At 38.6% G+C, this 23,831-nt stretch overlaps 1 protein-coding gene across 1 annotated transcript; it reads right to left on the reverse strand.

The window, feature by feature from the left end:
• Window positions 1-125: 125 nt before the first annotated feature.
• On the reverse strand, window positions 126-22,605 carry MRPL39 (mitochondrial ribosomal protein L39). Its single transcript, XM_065876333.1, has 10 exons — window positions 22,499-22,605; window positions 21,498-21,704; window positions 19,556-19,695; window positions 16,802-16,901; window positions 15,673-15,740; window positions 12,121-12,233; window positions 9,530-9,595; window positions 7,924-8,077; window positions 3,298-3,345; window positions 126-329 (listed from the first exon to the last, which is right to left on the reverse strand). The coding sequence occupies exons 1-10, from the start codon at window positions 22,560-22,562 to the stop codon at window positions 282-284; spliced, it is 1,008 nt and encodes a 335-aa protein (XP_065732405.1). The 5' UTR covers window positions 22,563-22,605; the 3' UTR covers window positions 126-281.
• Between the last annotated feature and the right edge of the window lie 1,226 nt (window positions 22,606-23,831).

A 23,831-nucleotide genomic window follows, 5' to 3' on the forward strand; every position in this document is an offset into this window, starting at 1 on the left:
CCTATTTATGTTTGTAAAAGATGGCATTTGTATTTGTGCATATATGTTTATACATGTACAAAAAAGGAATGAAAGGAGAAAACATGCCAAAGTATTACATTCGGGGAGAGGAGGAGACAGGGTTGTTTCTGTGTAAAATTTTTATTGTGTTATCCTTTAGAAAAAGGAAAGAGTAAACATCAGTATACATCTTAGGGAGAAAAAGACAAAAAGCACACACAAACATTACATAGAAAACTTTTATTTTAATTTACTATACATATCTAAATTTGAGGAAGTTACTAGGCAGATGCACTTTCCTCCGTAGGCTGAGTTTGATCTTCAGGTACCTGTAAAAACATAAATAGCTTTACTTTTCTAATAAACACTTTTAGTTTTACCCTTCACCCACCATTTAAAATCACTGCACAGCCTTTCTCTTATAATGACCCTGTCTTTGTCTTTCTCCTTCAATAGTAATTATTATAGAAAGTTAAGTAGAAAGAGAAGAAAACTTACAAGACCAAGTTCCCAATATAAATTACCAAGTACAACAATTCCATTAAAAATACAACCTGAGGCATATATCTAGGCTTCTCAAGATGGTCATTTTATTTTTCATCTATAAAATGAAATCATTAGTTTAAGAAAAATATCAGCAGTGCTGCAACAAGGTATTTTAAATCAATCTGTTTTGTTGAAAAAAACCAATAATTCTACTTTGAATATAGTATAAAACAGGTTTAGTAGAAATAGATATCTGTATGGTAATATTTCTATTATATGTCACTCAGACATAGCAAACAAACAGAGCTAAACTGTATCCCTCATCACCCCCAAAACCTGCCCTACTTCCTGCATTATCTATTTCAGTGAAGGGCTCTACCCAGGTGCCCAAGCCTGGCATGAGAGAATCCACAGTTCTCTTACCTGCATATTGAATCAACAGTCCTATTAATTCCACCTAAGTAACTCTCACAGCCATTTTCACTGCCCTGCCGGAACTTCAGGATCTCATCATCTACTATGGCTTAAGTCACAGTTATCTTCCATGCTGCCCTCAGAATGAGCTTTTACACAGGAATAGTTTACCAATAGGTCACTTCCTTATTCAAATTCTCCAGTTACCTGTCACTTCCTTATTCAAATTCTCCAGTTACCTCCAATCACCTCCAGGAGGGGAATGCAAATTTCACATCATGGAAGACAAGCCCCTCATATTTTATTTCCAACAAACTAATCTGGACTCATCACCCACCCTACATGTGACTGTACATCCATATTCATCTTACATTCACCACGCACTCCATTCCTCCATGCCTCTTTAGGCAAGTAGCTTCCTCTGAGATAAACCCATCCCCAAGCAAATTATCTGCCTGGCCCACTTTTACTCATCCATTAAAACCAGCTTAAGAAACACCAATTCCTGGGAAGTTTCCTTAACCAACCCCTCCCAGCTTGGTTTCGGTCCTTCTCTTCTTTATGCCAGAGCCCCACATGTACACCTGAATTGTCTGCTTCTAAGTCTAGTTATCCTGTTCAAGTAACTTCCTTGAGAACAGCAAGAGGATTGTGTTCATTACTGTACCCACTGTTGCTGGCACATAACAAACATTCAATAAGTCTGTGTAGTTAAATCAATGAACCATATGTTTAACCTACTCCCTTTAGACAAGCAAACAAACAGTGGAAGAAGGAAACTGAACCAAAATAAATGTTGCAAAAACAGCTACTCACTGATTTCTACTAGATACTACTCTAGATTACTGTCTCTACTATTTTTCTACATTTCTTATAGACTCATTTTTTTCTCTAGTTTCTTAATCTAAAATGGACATTGTGACCAACCAAAGAGACAAAGTTACTCTCCCTATTCAAAAACACTTTCTTCTCATGAGAAAAAGAAAATTTACATCACCTTTACACAAAAACATTATAGCTAAGTGCCTAAATAGTGAATTCTATCTGTAAAGTCATTGATAAAGACTAAGTTTACACATCATCATGCAAAATAATCAATACAAATTTATTGGGTAATCCCCCATATGCCGAGTGCTGTGTTCAAACTCTGGCATTACACATAGTATACAACAAACCCTGAATGGGTTAACACAATGTAAATATACTAGCAAAAATAATCAGAAAACAATATGAGGAGGGATACAATCAAGCAGAAATTGCAGGGATGGATGTTTGTTCAGAGTTTACTCTGAGAATGTTACATGGAGAAGGTAAGATTTGGACAAGGTCTTGCAGAATGAGTAGGATGTAAACAGACAGGAGGAGGATGGGAAACAGAGTCTAGACATAACTGTCATAAAGAAACAAACTTGAGCATAAGTTTGAGTTAACAATATGCAATACGTATTTGAAAGTTGCGAAGAGAGAGATTTTAAACCTTCTCACCATAAAAAAAAGCTAACTCTCTGAGATAATGGATGTGTTAACTAACTCATTGTGTTAAACATTTTACAATATATAGATATAACAAATCATTACACAGTATACCTTAAAATTACACAATGTTGTACGTATTTCAATACTTCAATATTTCAATATACTTCAATATTTCAATATACTTCAATATTTCAGCTGTATTTCAATAAAGCTGGAAAAAAATGAAGTGACAGAAGAAGGTAAACTAAAACAAAGAAACAAGAAAGTAAGTTTGATGTGTACTTGTAAGCTTGACTAGAGTGGAAACTTGGGGTAATGAGGAAGGGTTCATGAGGCCAGGTTACACAGGAGAGCTATCAGATAATATAAGTAAAAAGTTAACACTTAGTCTCTGAAAGAGTGAACAGGGATGATCGTGGTCAAGAAATATAATCATTCCTATTTGTGAAATCTAGATGCTAGTGACACAGAATAAACGACAGTAGCACAAGTATTCAAATTTGGTTCTTCAGGACATTTGCATATTTAATATGTCAACTGTCGAGGCAGCTTTAACTCATATCTGGCAAATCTTTAAATGTTCATTAAGTTTACCAAAAAATTATCAAGACCTAATTAACACCATTACAACCATTAAGAACTACAACTACTATATAGTAATATTCTTATTTTTCTTCAAGTTCTACAATATCATTCCCATGATACTAACAAATAAAAATGAAAAGAATTGCCAAATAACTTTTCTCTTGCCAAAATACTAACAGGGTCAACAACCACAATACCACTTTAGCTATTTAGACAACTAATTACTTTTTTCTTTCTTTCTCTTTTCTTTATTATTTTGTTCTTGTGGTAGTAGTGGTTGCTTAATTTCAAGGAAAATTTCTTCATAGAAATGTACTCACATGTTGTCAAAAACACCATTTTCCGAGACCTTTCCAATAGTTTATTCCATATCGTAAAATGTGCCTTGAGAAGAAAAGATTTACTATGAGTTATATAAAGCACAAAAGTTACAATAGAAGAGGCTGAGTCTTTACATAGGTTTTAAACAAAACAAATACATAAAAAGTTAGGCAGTACTAATGAGGCTAAGTGGTTCCAAAAGTGAGTTCAAGTAGGGGAAAAGGGTACATACTATACAGAACAGCTGCCTTGTTTAGCATTTAAGAAAAGAAGACTTAAGGACTGAATATGCCATTCTTCCTCTTTGTGCTTCTTAATCATTACCACCGTAGAACACATTCCTTCTAATGGGAAGCAAAAATCTGTCCCACTTTTCCACCCGTTCTTTTCTTAAATAGCCAATTCCAATATGCTAGTGGTCATTCTTCAAATCACAAGCAAGCACAAGGAAAGGTTCATTAAGAACCAACTGTGACGCAAGAGGGAGGGGATATGGGGATATATGTATAGGTATAGCTGATTCACTTTGTTATACAGCAGAAACTAACACAACATTGTAAAGCAATTATACTCCAATAAAGATGTTAAAAAAAAAAAAAACTATGACATCTCACACTGAAAGAGTAGACCTAGAGGATTTAGTAAATTACCCTAAAGAACAAGTAAAAACTAATGAAGACAACAGTAAAGTTATAGAACCACTTTCCTTAATTCTTAACAATCTTATGTAGCATAGGATTATCAGAATGCATAAATGAAAAATGCAAGGTGCAAAACAACCACATCAATGTTACTAACGCAGTTGAAGGTGATACTGAGGGATATGGGTGGGTCAGGGACTATTTCAAACTGGATGAGCTGGTAAAAACTGTAATAAAAGGTAAAATTACTAAATATGTACATGCAAACCTTCTGGAGGAAGAGCAGCATGGTATGTTAAAGGGAAAACCATACCTGGCTCAGGCAGAATGAGCAGCGGGTGGGAGACTTTAAGGTGTGAGTGGAATATAACGGGTAACGGAGAAAGCGGTATGAGATGCAGTCAGAGAGAGGCAGGAGCCACACAACGTAGGGCTTTGTGAGACAGAGTGAAGGGTTGGCATTTGTTCATGAGAAGCCACTGGAACGTCTGGGGCAGAGGAACTGCATGATCTGATTTGTATATTAAAAGCTTCGTTTTGGCTACTCAGCAGAGAATGTGCTGTAGGGGGCAAGAATGAAAGCAAAGAAGGGGAGTGAAGAGAAAGAGCAACAGGGATGAGGGAAGCAGTAGTGGATGAGCTGCTATGCTCATAAAACATATTCGGAATATGTTTTAGGGTTAAGAGTTGAAAGGACTTGCTGGTGGATGGGATGGGGCATGGCTATGAGGGAAAGAGAATCAAGATTACCTCAAACAGCCGGCTAGACGACAGTATCATTTACTGAAATGGAAAAAGCTAGGAAAGGAAGGTGTGTGGAAAAAACATGCAAAGGACACGTATGGTAAAAACTAAAAAATGCTGATGAAAGGGATGAAAGAAGATTTAAATAAATGAAAAGATATATTGTGTTCATAGATTGGAAGGCTCAATGCAGTAAAGACATCAATTCTCCCCAAACTGATATACAGGTTTAATAAAATTTCTATCAAAATCCCAGCAAGGGAGAACCATTGAAGATGGCGGAAAAGTAAGACGCGGAGATCACCTTGCTCCCCACAAATACATCAGAAATACATCTACATGTGGAACAACTCCTACAGAACACATACTGAATGCTGGCAGAAGACCTCAGACTTCCCAAAAGACAAGAAACTCCCCACGTACCAGGGTAGGGCAAAAGAAAAAAGAAAATCCCAGCAAGATTTATTGATAGAAAAAAGATTACCCTAAAGTTAAATGGAAAGGCAATGGATCTAGAATAGCTAAAACAATTTTTATAACAAATAATAACATGGGAGGAATTATTCTACCTCATTTTAAGACCTATTAAAGCTATAGTAATCAAGATTGTGTGATATCTGGAAGAGAGAGAGACACATAAATCAATGGAACACAATTGAGAACCCAGAAATAGACCCACACATATACAACCACTGATTTTTAACAACAGTACAAAAGCAACTCAACAGAGGAAGGATAGCCTTTTCAACAAATGGTACTGGAGCAATTTGACAAGTATAGGGAAAAAGAAAAGAAGGAACCTCATCCTAAATCTCATACCTTATACAAAATTTAACTCAAAATAAACTACAAACTTAAATATAAAACTTTTAGGAAAAACAATAGGGGAGAATCTTTGGGATCTAGGGCTGAGCATTTAATTCTTAGAATTGACACCAAAAGTATGATCCATAAAGGGAAAAACTGATAACCGGACTTCATCAAAATTAAAAACTGCTACCTGTAAAAACCTGTTAAGAGGATGAAAAGACAAGCTACAGACAGAAAGAGAATATTTGCAAACTACATATCTAGCAAAGAACTAGTATCCAGAATATCAAAAAAACAAACAAACAAAAACTCTCAAAACAACAGTAAAAAAGCAAACAATCCAATTAGAATGTGGGCAAAAGAGAAAAACAGACATTTCATCAAAAAAAGATACAGATGGCAAGTAAGCCCATGAAAAGATGTTCAACATAACTGGCCAGTAGGGAAATGCAAATTAAAATTAAATAAGAAACCACTACAAACCCATCAGAATAGCTCAAATAAAAATTACTGACAATATCAAGTGCTGACAAGGATTAGAAAAACTGATTATTTACACACTGCTGGTGGGAACAGAAACTGGAACTTAGCTTGGTAGTTTCTTAAAAAACTAAACATGCCCCTGCCATATGACCCAGCAATTGCACTCCTGGGCATTTATCCCAAAGAAATGAAAATATTTATTCACAAAAACCTACACACCAACGTTTACTGCAGCTTTATTCATAATAGCTTTATTCAAAGTAGCCAGAAGCAACCCAAATATCCTTTAACAAGTGAACGGCTAAACAAACTGTGGTATATCCACACCAAGGAATACCACTCAGCAATTAAAAGGAACAAACAATTTTTTTTTCTGTTTTGTTTTGTTTTGTTTTGTTTTTAATTTATTTATTTATTTTTATTTTTGGCTGCCTTGGGTCTTTGTTGCTACACATGGGCTTTCTCTAGTTGTGGTGAGCAGGGGCCACTCTTCGTTGCAGTGTGCGTGCTTCTCATTGGGTGGCTTCTCTTGTTGCAGAGCACAAGCTCTAGGTGCACGAGCTTCAGTAGCTGTGGCACTCAGGCTCCGTAGTTGTGGCTCGCGGGATCTAGAGCGCAGGCTCAGTAGTTGTGGCACATGGGCTTAGTTGCTCCGTGGCATGTGGGATCTTCCCAGACCAGGGACCAAACCTGTGTCCCTTGCACTGGCAGGCGGATTCTTAACCACTGTGCCACCAGGGAAGCCCAAAAGGAACGAACTATTGACATATTGATACATGCAACAACTTAGATGAATCTCCAGAGAATTACACTGAGTGAAAAAACCCAATCCCAAAAGATCACAATAGTGAATGATCCCATTCATATGACATTCCTGAAATGACAAAATTATAGAAATGGAGAACAAATGAGAAGTTACCAGAAGCAAGGAGGTGGGGGTGGAGCAGAGGGGAGTGGGTGTGAGTGGCTGTGGCTATCAAAGGCCAACATGAGGGATCCTTGTGAAGGAATTGCTCTGTATCTTCACTGTATCAATGTCCATATTCTGGCTGTGATAGTGTGCTATAGTTTTGCAAGATGTTACCATTGGAAAAACTGGGTAGAGGTACTTGGGATCTCTCTGTATTATTTCTTAGGACTGCATATACATCTACAATTATCTCAAAATCAGAACTTTAATTAAAAAATAGAAGCATTAGCAAGGGGTGGGAGTAATATGGAAAATGATATGGAATAGATCCTCAAAATAGATTAGGGAGAAGAACGTGCCAAATGTTAAGGCCAAAAGGCACCCCTGAAGGTCCTATCAATATGTGCTCCATTACTCCTCACTGCACCCTCCTCTATACTAATTTGAAGTATTAAAAATACTATCTCGTACTTCCCTGGTGGCGCAGTCATTAAGAATCCGCCTGCCAATGCAGGGGACACAGGTTGGAGACCTGGTCCAGGAAGGTCCCACATGTCGCGAAGCAACTAAGCCCGTGTGCCACAACTACTGAGCCTGCGCTCTAGAGCCCACAAGCCACAACGACTGAGCCCACCTGCCACAACTATTGAAGTCCGTGCACCTAGAGCCCGTGCTCCACAGCGAGAGAGGCCACCATAATGAGAAGCCCACACACCACAACAAAGAGTAGCCTCCGCTCGCCACAACTAGAGAAAGCCCACGCACAGCAACGAAGACCCAATGCAGCCAAGAATAAATAAATAAATAAATGTATAAAAAAAAAGAAAAACTATCTCAATTTGATTTAATTTTTTCAACTAATACTTCTTTTGTAAATTATCTGTTTACATCCTGGGTAAAATTATTTTTAATCATAAACCCAAGTTGACAAAATATTAGTGTTACACAACTTAATGAAAATTAAAATGTATGTCCTTCAAATTGGTATAAAATCAAGCCCAGAATCACACCCACACCCAAACTGAATGGTCTGAAACTTTAAGCTTTACTTACTCTTAAGTGCACAGGTAAAGAGAGACCCTGGAATCTTCGTACAAGACTAGACTGGGTGGCTTGAAGATTATGAACCGCTGACACTTCGTACTGGAAACAAATACTTGTTCTTGGAATAAGAGGGCCCTCACTCACATCAATGAAGTCACCAAATCTGATTTGATTTAAAAAATAAACAAATAAAACCTCAAAATCAAATCACTTACAATAGTTAAAAAAAATCTATTCATTCTTTTTGCCACTACATCCCTAATCAAGAACAATCTATGTGGATCAATTCCATCTCTAATAGCCCCTGACACAAGAATCTCAAGTGATGAGATTAAAATTTTAGAAATTAAAATCAATGAATCCGGGCTTCTATGGTGGCGCAGTGGTTGAGAGTCCGCCTGCCGACGCAGGGGACACGGGTTCGTGCCTCAGTCCGGGAAGATCCCACATGCCGCGGAACGGCTGGGCCCGTGAGCCATGGCCGCTGAGCCTGCATGTCTGGAGCCTGTGCTCCGCAACGGGAGAGGCCACAACAGTGAGAGGCCCACATACCACAAAAAAAAAAAAAAAAAAAAGAAAACACCAGTGAATCCTTTTCTTACTTAGCATTAATATAATTTTAAAGATTTTTAAATAATTTTTTAATTAATTAATTAATTAACTATTTGGCTGCTTTGGGTCTCTGTTGCTGCGTACAGGCTTTCTCTAGTTGCAGCGAGCAGGGCTACTCTTCATTGCAGTGAGCGGTTTTCTCACTGTGGTGGCTTCTTTTGTTGTGGAGCACGGGCTCTAGGTGCACGGGCTTCAGTAGTTGTGGCTCGTGGGCTCTAGAGCACAGGCTCAGTAGTTGTGGCACACGGGCTTAGTTGCTCCACGGCATGTGGGATCTTCCCGGACCAGGGCTGGAACCTGTGTCCCCTGCATTGGCAGGCAGATTCTTAACCACTGCACCACCAAGGAAGCCCCTTAAAGATTTTTAAGATCACTGAACACATCATACTATCAAGTGGATCCAATGTCTAAAACTGATATCCTATCACCTTATAACAACTAACTGCAACAGAGTTTAGAATTTAGCATGTAAGACAGCTTCTTAGAGGAAAAAATTTAAATCTGAGTCAAGAAAACATGAAGTTGAGAAAACAGATACAGGCCGTGAAGCCACTTTTGCATAATGCATTCTTACCTCTCTCATCCCAGCATCAGAAAGCACACTGTGATATAACTTCCTTATATGTAACATAAGTAGTAACTAATTAGGCAGTATTCATGTTTCTATATACATATGAATCATGTTCATTTCATAACAATGAGTATTTTGCCCAATTTCAAAATTAACTCTAAAAATTACATTTTCTTACAATGGTTTCCAACTCTTTCAGAAATAAAAATAACAAACAATAAAATGAGGAACAGAAACCCCAACTGTTCCTGAAGATGACTTAAAGCTTCCAATTACACCATAGCAAAAAACTGAACAAAGCAGTAAAAAGTTAGGTAATAAGACCAACAAATTAAGGTACAAATCTTTTCCAGTCATACACCAGTCAGGTAACAATAAAACTAAACCTTTCTATAAATTAGCATAGCAGTCAATTTTTATATTTTTACTTACCTGTGTAGCTTGACTATTCTCTCAGGGTTCTGAGACGCCTTCTCTTCTATGAAATCTAATTTGTACCTAAAAAGCAGCAAAGAAACAAATGTTTTAATTCTAAATGTACAAAAAGGTGCTTACAGCCACCTCCCTTTCTCTTCCTCTTCAGCCGTAATTTTTGCAAGAGGGGTTTACACTTGGAACCTCCCCTTCCTCACTTCCCATTCACACCTCACCTCCTTCAATCTGGCCACAGCTTCACAACTCCACCAAACTGTTCTCCTTGGTGCCAACCTAATGGACACTCTTTAGTCCTTACTTCCACTGCTCACCTCCACTTCTCAAAGTGTTCTTTTCCACCGGCTTCTGTGGCATTCCCTACTGCTTGTTATTTTAACTCTCTGGTCACCCTTCTCTTTCCCTGACCTTCAAGGGTTCTGTCCATAAACTCTTTTCACTCTAAGCATCCTCTCTGGGCTAGCTCCTTGATTTGCACAGTTTTAATTACTATTTATGTGTTTATATCTTCTACACCTCTGCTTCCAATCCACATACCTCTTCTGAGCCCCAAACTGTATATCCAAAACACTCCAGACATCCACCAGGGTGTCTACAAGCATCTCACACTCCCAAGTTCTCAAACTGAACAAAAATTTACCCTCTCTTTTCTCACCAAACTTATTCTTATTCCTGAATTCCCTAGTTTAGTAAATGACACCACCAACTACCCACATCTCCAAGTGAAAAACTTCAGAGATTCCTTGATTCCTGTTTCTCCCACCACATTCCCTCCATCCAATTCATTACCAAGTCACATCAATTCTACTGCCTAAATGTCTCTCAAATCCACTAGGGTCTGTCAGTATAATGAATAGTACAGATGGAACTGCACAGCCCAGGTTCAAATCATGACCTTACCACTTACTATTGAGAGCCTTGCCTATTTACCCCAGAATGCTAAACAAACATTACACATGTGTGGCAAGGTTGGGAAGTATCAGTTTGTGCAAAAACATCCGCTTACTGCCACACCCCTTCTTCCAGAGCGCCAATGATTACTGAGGGAGCCAATTCCCTTGAATGTTTGTTCCTCTTGACCCACTTCTAAGAGAAACTCCTGTCCCCTGGGAGGCAAAGCCACTGAAAGTTCCCCCTACAGGAGAAAGGCCCCATCACTGATCCACCTTCAACCTCCAAAACTCTGTCTCCTCAAACTTGCCCCTAAATGATCTCCCACCTCCCTTTACACATTCACCTAAAGTTACCAAAGTCCTACAAGCCTCTCCTAGACTTTGACAGTTGAGTGGGAGGAAAGGGAAATCTCAGTGTAACATGAAATGAAAGTTTAGAGTACGCTGCCCAATATAGTAGCTATGGAGCACTTAAATGTAATTAGTCCTAACTGAAATGTGCCTTAAGTGTAAAATACACACCAGATTCTGAAGACTTAGTATGAAAAAGAGAATTATAAAATATTAAGTTTTTAATATCAATCACATGTTGAAATGTTTCAGATACATTGTTTAAATAAAACTGTTTTATTAAAATTAACTTCACCTTTATTTTGAATTTTTTTTAATATAGCTAACTAAGAAATTTAGTTATATAGATGACTCACATTATATTTCTATTGGACCACACAGCCCTAGAATTTTGGTGGGGGAGGTGACTTGATAAATTCTGATAATTTAAGGAATTTTCTTATAGAATTAATGGTAATTTAGTTGTAAAGAATAATTTGTACTCCAGTTCAGTATATTCCTTCTGCTTTCTAAGTACACTGGTTCCAAAATATGCTAAATATTATAAACTAGCCCCATGAGAATCTGTGCCTCATTTTATAAATAGCTAAAGAAATTCCAAACCATTTACCTTTAACAATTTGCAGGTGCACATTTTGGCTTCAGAATCTAGTATCTATATGATTTTTTGCAATGCAGGTATTCCTTTCTAATTAATTCTAATTTTAATTTGTTTAACATTAAAATTTAGTTTATGTTCTCACAATTAGTAGAAGATAAATTGGAAGTTTTCTGAGTGAAAAAGGGAATTGAGAAGGCAGGCAGTATTTAACATGTTGGCGAGGAAAATCTATCAAATAGTTAATTCCCATGCAGAAGACTAAGATCTGTGTGAACGTTTTACTTCAGCTGTTAGCTGCCTCCGAACAGCTGGTATTTTCTGTCTTACCCTTTTCATCTGAAGAGTGGAAAGATGGGAAGGAAAGGTTGCCAAATGCAACAGTTTAAATAAATTTAAGTTTAAATTCAAAATAATGCAATTTCTTAACGTAGGCTACCACTTCACAATGGAAGGAAAAAAGGGAAACATATTGCTATGGTGATATAAAGAAAAGGACTAGCCAAAGAAAAAGAGAAGTAAGACAAAGTAAGAAAATTATCAAAGGTGTGGCAGGGGCACTTCTTCTCAGTGAAATAATGAGATGAACAAAAGCAAATAGGCTGGTGCAGAAAAGAGATCCCAGAGCTAAAAAGTAAAAAGTGTGCTACATAAATACATCAAATATGAAAGTTATTAAGAGCTGAATTTTCTTCATTACGTACAACTTTGGGAGGTTTAATTTTGTTTAAAAGGAAGCCAACACTTACTTATTGTGTTGAAATATTTCTAACGCCACTTTTGCTTCAACTTCCAGAGTTTCAAATGGAAGATCTTTATAAATTAAAGTACGAGCATCTTTTGTGAAGGAACACAGGTTCTCCTTAAAAATGAAAGTATTAACCTTTTGTAACAATTTACTTAAAAACATTTCCCTATAAGGCAGATAAAACTGTATGCTTAATATTATAAGTCCAACTACAACAAAAAGCAAATTTGCTAGGAAAGAAAGCATTAATTTGCAACAATTAAATACTGGAACCATAAAATGTACAATTAGCAATTTCTCCCAATTCTACAAACTATAAAACTTGTAATTAACTTGTAATTAAATAGCCGCCTGTATTAGAAATATTATGGATTAATCCCACAAAGAAATTTTAATAAACATTTCATTCAAATTATACAGCCCTATAAACGTTTATTAAAATGATGGTGCAACAAGTAGAAATACTAATAAGTAAATGGTAAGATACAAAAATTTGTTTATACTATGAGTATAAAACTAAGCTTTTTAAATAAAGGCATGAGGAAAAAATTATTATTTATGTGATTCAGAAACTTTCACTAGGAAATGTAATGTCATCACTGGCCATGTCCAAAATATAGCATAAATCAAATATTAGAAATTTCTGTTTAATGAAAATGTCAATTTCACACAATTAAAATGATTAATAATACACATTAACAATGTTTATGAGTTTAATAAAAACTATAGTTGAGTTTTCACACTGTAAATCATAACTAATACAGAAAAGATCAAGTATTATTATGCAAATAATTTTTGCAATAAAATTCTTTCCATAAACTTCCTAATAGACTCTTTTGAATGAAATGACTCTTCTCCATTCTTAAATGGACAATTTTCTGTATAACCAACGCACATTCATGGTTTAATATAGCTGTTAATTGACTGTAACTTTCCCCCACTTTCTAAACCCCAGGGTGCCTGCAATTAACTAGTACATTTCTTTTTTAAAGTTTTATCTTTAAAAAAAGGAAAAGGAGGCAGCAAGTTTCATACATAATGAGACTTAAATTTTCATCTCCTTAGTTTTTACTTAACTCCCCCAATGAATTAAGAATCTTGACAGACTTGAAAAAAAAAGAAATTATATTGCCACAAGTCCACAGATCATGAAGAAACCATTCCAACCTCTCCCCTCACCCCCCCATCTCTCCCAATATCTCTCTTCCCTCCCTTTCTCTCTTTTCCTTCCTGTTTCCCTCCTCTCTCTCTCTTGATATTAAGCAGTAACGGCAGGATTACACAAGAAATAACTGTCAAAGCCAGCATTTAAATCTGGATCTTCCCTGACTCCAAAAATTTTTTTTTCAGGTGTCATTTGTGATTTCCTTTTTTTTTTTCCCCCACATCTTTATTGGAGTATAAATGCTTTACAATGGTGTGTTAGTTTCTGCTGTATAACAAAGTGAATCAGCTATACATATACATATATCCCCATATCCCCTCCCTCTTGAGCCTCCCTGCCACCCTCCCTATCCCACCCTTCTAGGTCATCACAAAGCACCGAGCTGATCTCCCTGTGCTATGTGGCTGCTTCCCACTAGCTATCTAGCTTACGTTTGGTAGTGTATATATGTCAGTGCAACTCTCTCACTTCGTCCCAGCTTGCCCTCCCACCCCCAACCTCCCGTGCCCTCAAGTTAGTTCTCTACGTCTGCATCTTTATTCCTGCCCTGCCACTAGGTTCATCAGTACAGCTTTTTAAAATTCCATATATGTGCATTAGCATACAGTATTTGTTTTTCTCTTTCTGACTTACTTCACTCTGTATGACAGATTCCAGGTCCATCCACCTCACTACAAATAACTCAATTTTGTTTCTTTTTATGGCTGAGTAATATTCCATTGTATATATGTGCCACATCTTCTTTATCCATTCATCTGTTGATGGACATTTAGGTTGTTTCCATGTCCTGGCTATTGTAAATAGTGCTGCAATGAACATTGTGGTGCATGTCTCTTTTTGAATTATGGTTTTCTCAGGGTATATGACCAGTAGTGGGATTGCTGGGTCATATGGTAGTTCTATTTTTAGTTTTTTAAGGAAACTCCATACTGTTCTCCATAGTGGCTGTATCAATTTACATTCCCACCAGCAGTGCAGGAGGGTTCCCTTTTCTCTGCACCCTCTCCAGCATTTACTGTTTGTAGATTTTTTGATGATGGCCATTCTGACTGGTGTGAGGTGATACCTCATTGTGGTTTTGATTTGCATTTCTCTAATGATTGGTGATGTTGAGCGTCTTTCCATGCATTTGCTGGCTGATTCCAAAATTTTTGCTTTTAGAAACTACAATATTTCACTAAATCCAAGATGCACCAGTAAGAAAAAACATTACCAGTTATAATCATAAGATGCTATCTACTGTAAGTCACATTTGCTCCAGAGAATTACACTGAGTGAAAAAAGTCAATCCCAAAAGATTACATACTGAACGATTTTATTTACATAACGTTCTTGAAATGACAAAACTATACAAATAGAGAACAGATTAGTGGTTGCCACAGTTTAAGGATGGGGGGGGCGGGCGGATGGAGACTAAAGAGAAACATGGGTAATTTTGGCAGTGATAGAAATGTTCCTGGCCGTATCAGTGTCAATATCCTGGTTGTGATATGGTACTACGGTTTTGCAAGATAATACCATTGGGGAAACTGAGTAAAAGGAACATGGAATCTCTATGTATTATTCCTTAAACTCCATGTGTATCTATAATTTTCTTCAACTAAAAACAGTTTAATTAAAAAAAGTTATAGAAACAAACAAAAGACATATTTGTTTTCAGAGATATTAAAATGTGAAAAAAATGTTCATAGTGGAATTGATAAAATGGTATGCTACACTGCCGCCCCTCTTCTGATCTCCAGACTTCCAATCTGTAGGACGTACAGTTTTGCTTAATTAAGAATTAGGCATTTGTCTGTTCTCCCCAATCATAACTAAGCCTCTAGGCTTGACTTCTGCAAGCCATCAGCATCCTCTACCTACACAGCACCTGATCTAGATTCACTCTGTTAACCAGGCTCCTGCTGCTACCCCAGTCCCAGACCAACAAGGAGCACCCTCCTTATGAAGGCAGACCGTTCCAGAAGAGGCTAGTTTGCTGCTATTTCGGTTACCTTTGTCAAAGCCTGATATTTTAATTCACCCCTCCCCCACTCTCAATGTAACCCTTGGTGATAGGAAGATCTCAGGATGCAATAGGCTTAAAATGGCTTAGGGCAGTGGTTTTCAAATTGTGCTCTGAAGATCCAAGGAGGTAAGGCTCCAGGCTCCTTGCCCCCACATCAACCAAGATAGTTAAGCTTCTATATTTTATTCTGGGTACCATGCTGTTGTGAATACCCTCCATCATATACATCTGTCTTAAATACACTAAAAAGCAACAATAAAGATTGACTGATTCTTTTAATATCCTCGACATGCAGTACCATTCAACAATACTAACACAGGACTCGTTCTAACAAAGAAAGGCACAGACTCTAAAATTAATACTCCAAAGACTAGACTTACTTTTGTTGGCATCCACTCATCAAGTCTCTTATCCAAAACTACATCATAGCAGAAGGCTCCAGTGATTACTGTAAATCCAACCAAAATAAAAAGCAAAGTCAAATCTGTTAGGGTAGAAAGTTACTAATTTGCAACAAATGAATATTTAGACCATAAAATGAAGGGTCAACAATCTCTCCCAACACTACAAATTATAAAATTGTCACCATTATTCCAGCTGCTTGTCAGAGCTATACCAACTTTCCCCCCACCATAAAACTAACTCACCTTTTTGTTAACCCAACATCACCAGTATTTTTTAACCATTCACATTTTCTTCAGGAATATTACCACCATAGAGATCTCAAATATTAGTTACTAGATATAAAAATTCCTAAAGAGTAAGATATTTAATAAGTAGATGAATAACTAAATGGACATGAAATGTTTAATTTCTTTTTTAATATCTTCTAAATTTCTTCATTTTATGTTGTTTTGTTTTGCTTAGAATCATTTATTGCCAAATCAAATATTTTTTGGTATATAAACTTCCACCTTTTTAAAAAAAAAATACAGTTGTGATCCTACTACACATACTGTTGCAAAATCCTAGTTTTAGGAAAATTACAAAGAATGTGAACTCTTCCACCTCCCCAAAATGGTATTCCTCTCCAGTGTCAGGGTCTTTCTGGTGAAATGGTACCACCTAAACACAGTTTTCTACAGAAGTCTATTTATACTCATATCTCCTCCTCACATTCTGTTTGGAAATAAGTACTTAAAATGCTAAGAAATAAATACTGACAAAATATAATTACATGAAATTCACATTCAAAAGAAACATTCTCCTCTAATTCTATTATGTTAATAATTGACCGCCAATAATTAAATAAAATGGATTCTTTTACCATTATAAATAGAAGGTATATATGACAGTGATAGGATGGATTTTGTTACCCATAATAAATGGAATATATGTATGATGGTAATTTATATTAGACTAAATAAGAAGTGAACTCTATACAACAAAAATATGTACCAAAATATTCAAAGATTACAGAAAATGTCTGTGTCTATATACATATATGTATATAGACACACACACATATATATATGTTTATTTATTTATTTATTTATATGTGTACATCACCTGGAACTTCTGGAGCTCTGACCAAACTGACCACATATTCATCTTTGAATGCCCTCTCTATCACACAGCCCATCATCATGGCACAAGAACGCCAATAAGCCTAGAAAAATAAAATACACACAAACATAATAAACACAACATTTACTAACATTTCTTTAATATTAAAATTTAGGTTGACTTTTGACTTAGGAACCATTTCTCAAATATCTGTCCATCCTCCACATTTAGCAATGGTTACCATCAGACCATGACATGACCACCACGAAGCAAAACCCACAAAAGAATGAAGCACCAACTTCATGTGGTTAGCAATGCTTGTATAAGATATCAGACACTATAATGTTTATCAACCAATAAATAGTTTTACTACTGGTAGTAATTTTATTTTTAACCCAGGATAAAGTTAACTTGTTAACAAACTTGTGCTAAAGTAAAATAAATATATTAAAATATACCTGTTTATAACATATATAAATATGGAGGGATAACCCAACTTTTTTTTTTTTCCATCTTTATTGGAGTATAATTGCTTTATAATGGAAGCTAACTTTTAAGGATTACTTATGGGCTTTCCTGGTGGTGCAGTGGTTAAGAATCCCTCTGACAATGCAGGGGACATGGGTTCAAGCCCTGGTCCAGGAAGATCCCACATGCCACGGAGCAACTAAGCCCGTGTGCCACAACTACTGAGCCTGTGCTCTAGAGCCCACGAGGCACAACTACTGAGCCCACGTGCCACAACTACTGAAACCCGTGTGCCTAGAGCCCGTGCTCCACAACAAGAGAAGCCACCGCAATGAGAAGCCCACGCACCACAACAAAGAGTAGCCCCCGCTTGCTGCAGCTAGAGAAAGCCCGCACATGGCAACAAAGACCCAATGCAGCCAAAAATAAATAAATAAAAATAAAATAATAAAATTTAAAAAAAGATTTATGACTCCTATCCTATACCTAACATCACATATCAGTTAGGTTATTCATATTTATAACAAAGCAACCTCACTATTAACTGGGCTTCCATCTCACTAGCATTTTGATCCATGGACATGCCCAATATGGGTATCCATGCAATGACCTTCCCAGAGTCATAAAGAGAAACGTAAGTCCTACACCATCTTAAGCTCTGTACTGGCACTACTATAACTAGGCACTTGGCTTTCCTAAGGTCTTCTTCGTATCTGAGGAGGACAAGAGTGGGCTCATTTGGTTGCACATGGCAGAGACTGCTCCAGAGTGTGTTCTACACAACCACACAAATACATTAAAAATAAATGCAAAGCCAGGCCTTGAAGGCCAGTAGCAAAATGCACTTCTTCATCTATCTGACTTGACTGTTCTTAATGTCTGGTGAACTCCAGGGTCAATGCCTAGGTTCAAATCCAGGCTCAGCCACTTAGCAAACTGGTAACCTTGGTCAGGCTATGACACCGCTCTTTGCCTCAGTTTATTTATCTGTAGAAAGGAGATAATAGCACCTTTTATGGGATTTTTTTTTAATGAGGATTAAATGAGTTAATATCTGTGAATCACTAAAACAGTGCCTGATATACAATAAATGTTCAATGTTAGCTACTACTAGTATCATGTCTACCATTTCCTTCTTTAAGTATTTCATTTCAACAAATATTTATTAAATACCTACTGTATGTAAGTCAAGGACAAGATCTAATAAGGGACATGATCCCTGTCTTCACAGAGCCAAGAATCCAGTACATTCAACAGTTCGTATTACAAGGGAAAATCAAATTACTGTATCTAGAGACACTAGCCACGTGTTGTGAGGCCCGGAAGAAAAGAGGGATTCATTCTGACAAGAAGAAACTGAGAAGGTTCCATGGAGCATATGGCATTTTAATTGAACTATAATAGGTAAACAGGATTTTAATAGAGAGGAAAGAAAATATTCAAAGAGCATCAATAAAAGCAAGGAGGATAACACAACAGAAACCATTAGTGACCAAGTCCTCCAGTGTGGCTGGAGCAAAGAGGAAGTGGAAAGATGCCGTGGAAGGTGAAGCTCAAAAGGCAGGTGAGAGTGAGAAGTGTCCACACAGAGCTGGGAAAGTTATATGAACGGTTATCAGGTAGGCAAGTTCTTTAGGAATAAGTGACATCATCTTTACTCACATCATTTAATAAAACTCTTGCAGGACTATTAAGGAAGACTTTCAGATTAAAAAAGGAGGGTGGGGGCTTCCCTGGTGGCACAGTGGTTGAGAGTCCGCCTGCCAATACAGGGGACGCAGGTTCGTGCCCTGGTCCAGGAGGATCCCACATGCCGCGGAGCAGCTGGGCCTGTGAGCCATGGCCACTGAGCCTGCGCGTCCGGAGCCTGTGCTCCAGGAGAGGCCACAACAGTGAGAGGCCCGCATACCGCAAAAAAAAAAAAAAAAAAAAGGGGGGGGGGGTGGGAGAGTTAAAAAGTTATTGAAATAATCCAGAAAAGATGGTGAAAGACAAGAATGAAATTACTGCAATATACAGGGTGATTAATAAAAGTAAGCTGAACAAAGATATGAATGTCATTTAGTTTTCTCAAACCAAAATACAGAGACATTAATGCCACTGAGGATTTTTGAACTATGAACATGCATAATCTACCAAGTAAAACCCTGATTATCTAGTACAGTACAACACTTGACCTTGGCCAGATTTGTACATTTCAAACTCCATAGGAAACAGATTTTAATTTAAAAAAAAGACTAGAAAAACAATTGGGGGGAGGGGTACAAAAGAACATAGAGGCAAAAATACCTTATTGACTTCTCCCGGATCATCATCTTTGAAAGTAAGAAATTTAATTTCACATGACTTGGTCAAAGGCTTATACATGTCCCAAGGCTGTCCGTCCACAAGAGCCAGAATGGACTTCCTGCAGTACCACTCACTTAAATCTGGGAATTTAAAACAGATTGAAGATCTAACTCTAACAAAACCCAAGTGAAAAATTACATGTTTAAGTGCTACGTTAAGAAATAAAACAACAGAAAGGCAAGATTCTGCAAGCTGTCTTTTTTGGGGAGAAAAAAAAGATTTGTAGCCAATACAAAAATAATTCCCAACACATCCAATGTATTGTTAATTATTAATGAAATTACCCAAACAAAAATCATTAAGGCTAAGTCTAACTTGAAATTAATCTGTCAATTATTAAGTAATAAAATAGTTTTCCAAGAGCTATCCTTAAATATTCAGAGAGCAGCATCCTGGATATACTTGGCTATATGCACACACAACTTAGAAGGGAAAATATATAAATATACATCCCAGTAAGTCTGTTCTAGATGGGTTTGGGGTCTTGCTCCCAAACCATCTTTACTTCCCTAACATGGACTCTTCAAGTTAAATACCACAGTTACCAGTTTTTATTCAATAATTATCAGTATGAATTCACACATAAACCAATCAGCTCTGGTCTGTTATATGACTCCAGAATGCAACTCCAACTCTGATTAGATGTTTTTTGAGTACCCAGCTATTCACAGAAGTGGTCAAACCACAGGTCTAAATAAGTTCCATAAGGCGGGGATCATGCCTATTTTTGCTCACTCGCCAGTATAGCTAGAGACTAGCATCAGGCCTGAAATCACCAGGTACTCAATAAAATTTACTGAATGACTGACAGTATGGGTGACAAGCAAAGTCTGAGGGCAGCGGTCATGCTAAGAGTGGTTCAGAGGCTTCATCTCTACATGTGATGTGTGTAAAACTCCTTAAGGGCTTGAGCTTTGTCTTAGCCTCCTCTGTATTCCTAATGCCTATCCTACGGCAGAGGTTCAATAAATGCTTGCCAAACAAGTAAGCAATTATAAGTACGAATTCAAGCGCCAAAGTAAAGGAAGATTGAGAGTACACACTCGGCAGGTCAGCTTAAGCTTTTAACTAAAGTTAACTACTTAAATGGAATCATTACTGAGTTTTCCAAAAATCTGAACAATGCAGCCAGTCATATATGAGCGAGCATGTAGGTGTACATATCTACTTTTTGTTCTTTCAGAATTTAAACGTTACCAGTTCTATCAAAGCTACTACAAAAGCATTTTGATCGAAAATAACAGAGAGGCCTTGTGCCCTTCATTTCCACACTAAATCACACACAGGGCCTTGTTTTCTCCCGTAAGATATGAACACAACAAATATTTTTACCCCAATCACATTCACCCCATGCACTCACACATTTACTACATGTACATGTAAATGTAAACAAACACACAACACACAGAGGCAAGTGGTGAGCAGATAAAAGACTTAAGTTAGGCTATAAAGAGCAGGAAAGGAAAAGAAGGCCAAAAAAAAAGCTGATCATCTGAGGCCAGGGCAGTCCCTCCACCCCAAAATCCTTTAATGGGACTCACATGGTGACTGCTCCCATTACACCACAGTGTGTCTAAAAGGGGCAAGCACACTAGTAGCAATGCTTTCAGGTCTGCCTCCTGCAGGAAACAATGACAGCCCTCTAAACTCAGCCAGATTCCAGCAAGTCCCAGGACAACCTATGCGTTACAGCACCAACCTTTCAAGACCCACAGTGCCCTCAACTGCTAAGCCCGCAGTGAACACTCACTCAGTAAGATGCTAGATAAAGGAGAACTTCCGGGAACTTCAGGGAGCAATTACAGCATCTTATCTCCTCTGTACCGGTTCTTCTCCTGATTTATGCAAAATCTTCAAAATGGTACCCTGATTCGTTACTTACGCATGGCACAGCTATAAGGAGTTGAAATGTTTTTATTCATGACAAAGACAGTGCCAGGGTCAAATTTCCCAATGTGCTTAACTTCAATCTTCTCAGTTCGGGGAGTTAATGATAGCTGCCTGGTTTTCTCTTTGTTAAAGAGATCATTCTGCATTTCTGTCAGTTCGGTCGGTGACAGCTGAGAAGCAGGTGATGTTGCTATAAATCCTGTGCAGAAGTTACAATAAATGTGAATACTGACCAAAAAAATAATATATTGCCCCACCCTGTTCCCCTCCCGTATCACCATCCTCCAACAAGGAAAGAATAGGAGGAAAGGGAACTTTAAACGCTGTTCACCAAAATGAGTTCAGAAGTAAACTTAAACCCCTTTCTAATATTAATAATTAAAACGCCCACGGAAAAGAACTGCAGCCTGCCCTGATCCGCGCCTTTACTTCAAGTTTGCTCTTTCATCATCAGATCGCCACTTCCCACCAGTTTCCTAGGTCGTATTCCAATCTGGGCTTTACAATAAGGGGCAAAAAGTAACCAGGAAGTGGAGTCAAAACCAGACCAGTCATTGGAAACGTGAGCAAAACTGTCGCTTTGAAAAGGTCTTGAGGACAAGAAAGCTCCACGAGGCTGCAGGTCCCACGCCAAAACTCTCCATATGTAGAGAGAGAAATGCTAAGCTTATTTTCCAATCCCCAAATCAGAGGATTTGGCAAGGCATGTACGAGTCCAATGGAAAAATAAGGACACGTTTGCACCGGGACGTGGTCTCCCTCCTAGGGGCACCCCAAGATCCTCCCGCGGCCCCGCCCCTGCCCTCCCCGTTCCTCTCGCGTCCCGAGGTATGTACCCCAAGGCCGAGAAGGGGCGGCCAACACAACAGGGACTCAAAAGACCCTCCTCGGCCCCCAACCCCGCGGGACACCCCAGGACCCGCCTCGGGCCCAATCTGGGCAGACACCATCCTCTAAGCCTCCCTCCCTGACCCTATGGCTGCTAAAACTCACTCCAGCCAGCCCCGCCGCCGGGGGCGGCCCGCCAGAGCCGCCAACCCCAGACTCCCACGGCCATTGCCTCCTCCGCGGCACTAGGAACCTCCGCGCGCAAGTCCTTCTCTGTCTTCTTCCCCGGAAACTCCGAGCGCGCACCCCAGGTTCCGTCGGACAGTTTTGTTCCGGGCCGGGCTGTCGGGCGGCATTCGCCACCAGGGGGCGCGCTCGCGCCTCGCTGATAGTCAGTCGCTGGAGGTCTGGAGTCCAGAGCCCGGCTTGTTCCCGGCGCGCGGAGGATGACCTGGAGGTCCTCGGCCCCAAGGCGCCCTGTCGGCCACCCGGTGGGCTCTGCAGGGGGACAAGCGTCTCCTTTGGAGCCGCAGAGCCCGACACGCGTCGTCACCCTCCGCCCTCCGCGGGTTCGATTCCCTGCCTGCTGAGCAAAACCCTTGTTTCTCTCAAAGTATGTTTCTGGGGAGAAAAGCTGACTTCTGTTTACTCTTACTTTCGTGGTCAGCCCGGCCGGCCACGTCGATGGCATCTTCAAGCTCTTGGCTTAACTCTCGGTTTTGCAAGGGTGAGTTCTTAGGGTAGCTGGAGTGGGTCTGCGCCCGGCTTCTCCATTTATTTAGCCGTAGTAATATGGACATGTCAAAACGTGTCCTGTTGACGTTGGAGGGAACTTTGTAATCCGTAGAGCATTTTACAAATTATCTAGATTAATTTATATACTATATAGAGAGCACGTTAAAAGAATCCCATGTTAAAGGGTGGAATTTTTGTCTCTTGTTCACTGATGGATCCCAAGCACCCAGAATGCAGCGTGGCACACAGTAGGTGCTCAATATGTATTTGTTGAACGACTGAATGCCTTTGCATTCAGCGCAGTGTCTGATTCCTTTGTCCGACTAGGATGTTGCTGCTATTGAAGTAAGCGTCCCAGAGGTTTAGTATGGAAATGCTCTTATTCAAAGTTGTTTACTGCTATAGCTTTATTTAAATCGTGTAAATTGACAAATTCAGCCCAAGGCCTTTCCCTACTCTGTTCCTTGACTTGCAATTGAAAGATATCACCACCAGGTGGCAATACTGGCTAAGGAACAGATGGGCACCGTGAGACTTACCTCCTGCAGCGAAATTGGGGAACCGTGGTCCTAAGGCACAATCTTAGTTATAAGATAAGTACTGGGGGATGTAACGTACAACATGATGACTATAATCAACAATGCTATATGGTGTATTAGAAAGTTGCTAAAAGAGGAAATTCTAAAAGTTCTCATCACAAGGAAAAAGTATTTTGTTTTCGTAACTTTATGAGGTGATGGATGTTAACTAAACTTATTGTGGT

This window comes from Phocoena phocoena, chromosome 4, assembly GCF_963924675.1.
Source record: "Phocoena phocoena chromosome 4, mPhoPho1.1, whole genome shotgun sequence".
Taxonomy (NCBI): Eukaryota; Metazoa; Chordata; class Mammalia; order Artiodactyla; family Phocoenidae; genus Phocoena; species Phocoena phocoena.

Coding starts and splice junctions, on each gene's coding strand:
- MRPL39 (XM_065876333.1), bottom strand. CDS start 22,562: ATGGCCGTGGGAGTCTGGGGTTGGCGGCTCTGGCGGGCCGCCCCCGGC. Junction 12,234..15,672: donor ATGAGTGGATGCCAACAAAA/GTAAGTCTAGTC, acceptor TTCATTTTTAAG/GAGAACCTGTGTTCCTTCAC. Junction 8,078..9,529: donor AGAATAGTCAAGCTACACAG/GTAAGTAAAAAT, acceptor AAATCAAATCAG/ATTTGGTGACTTCATTGATG.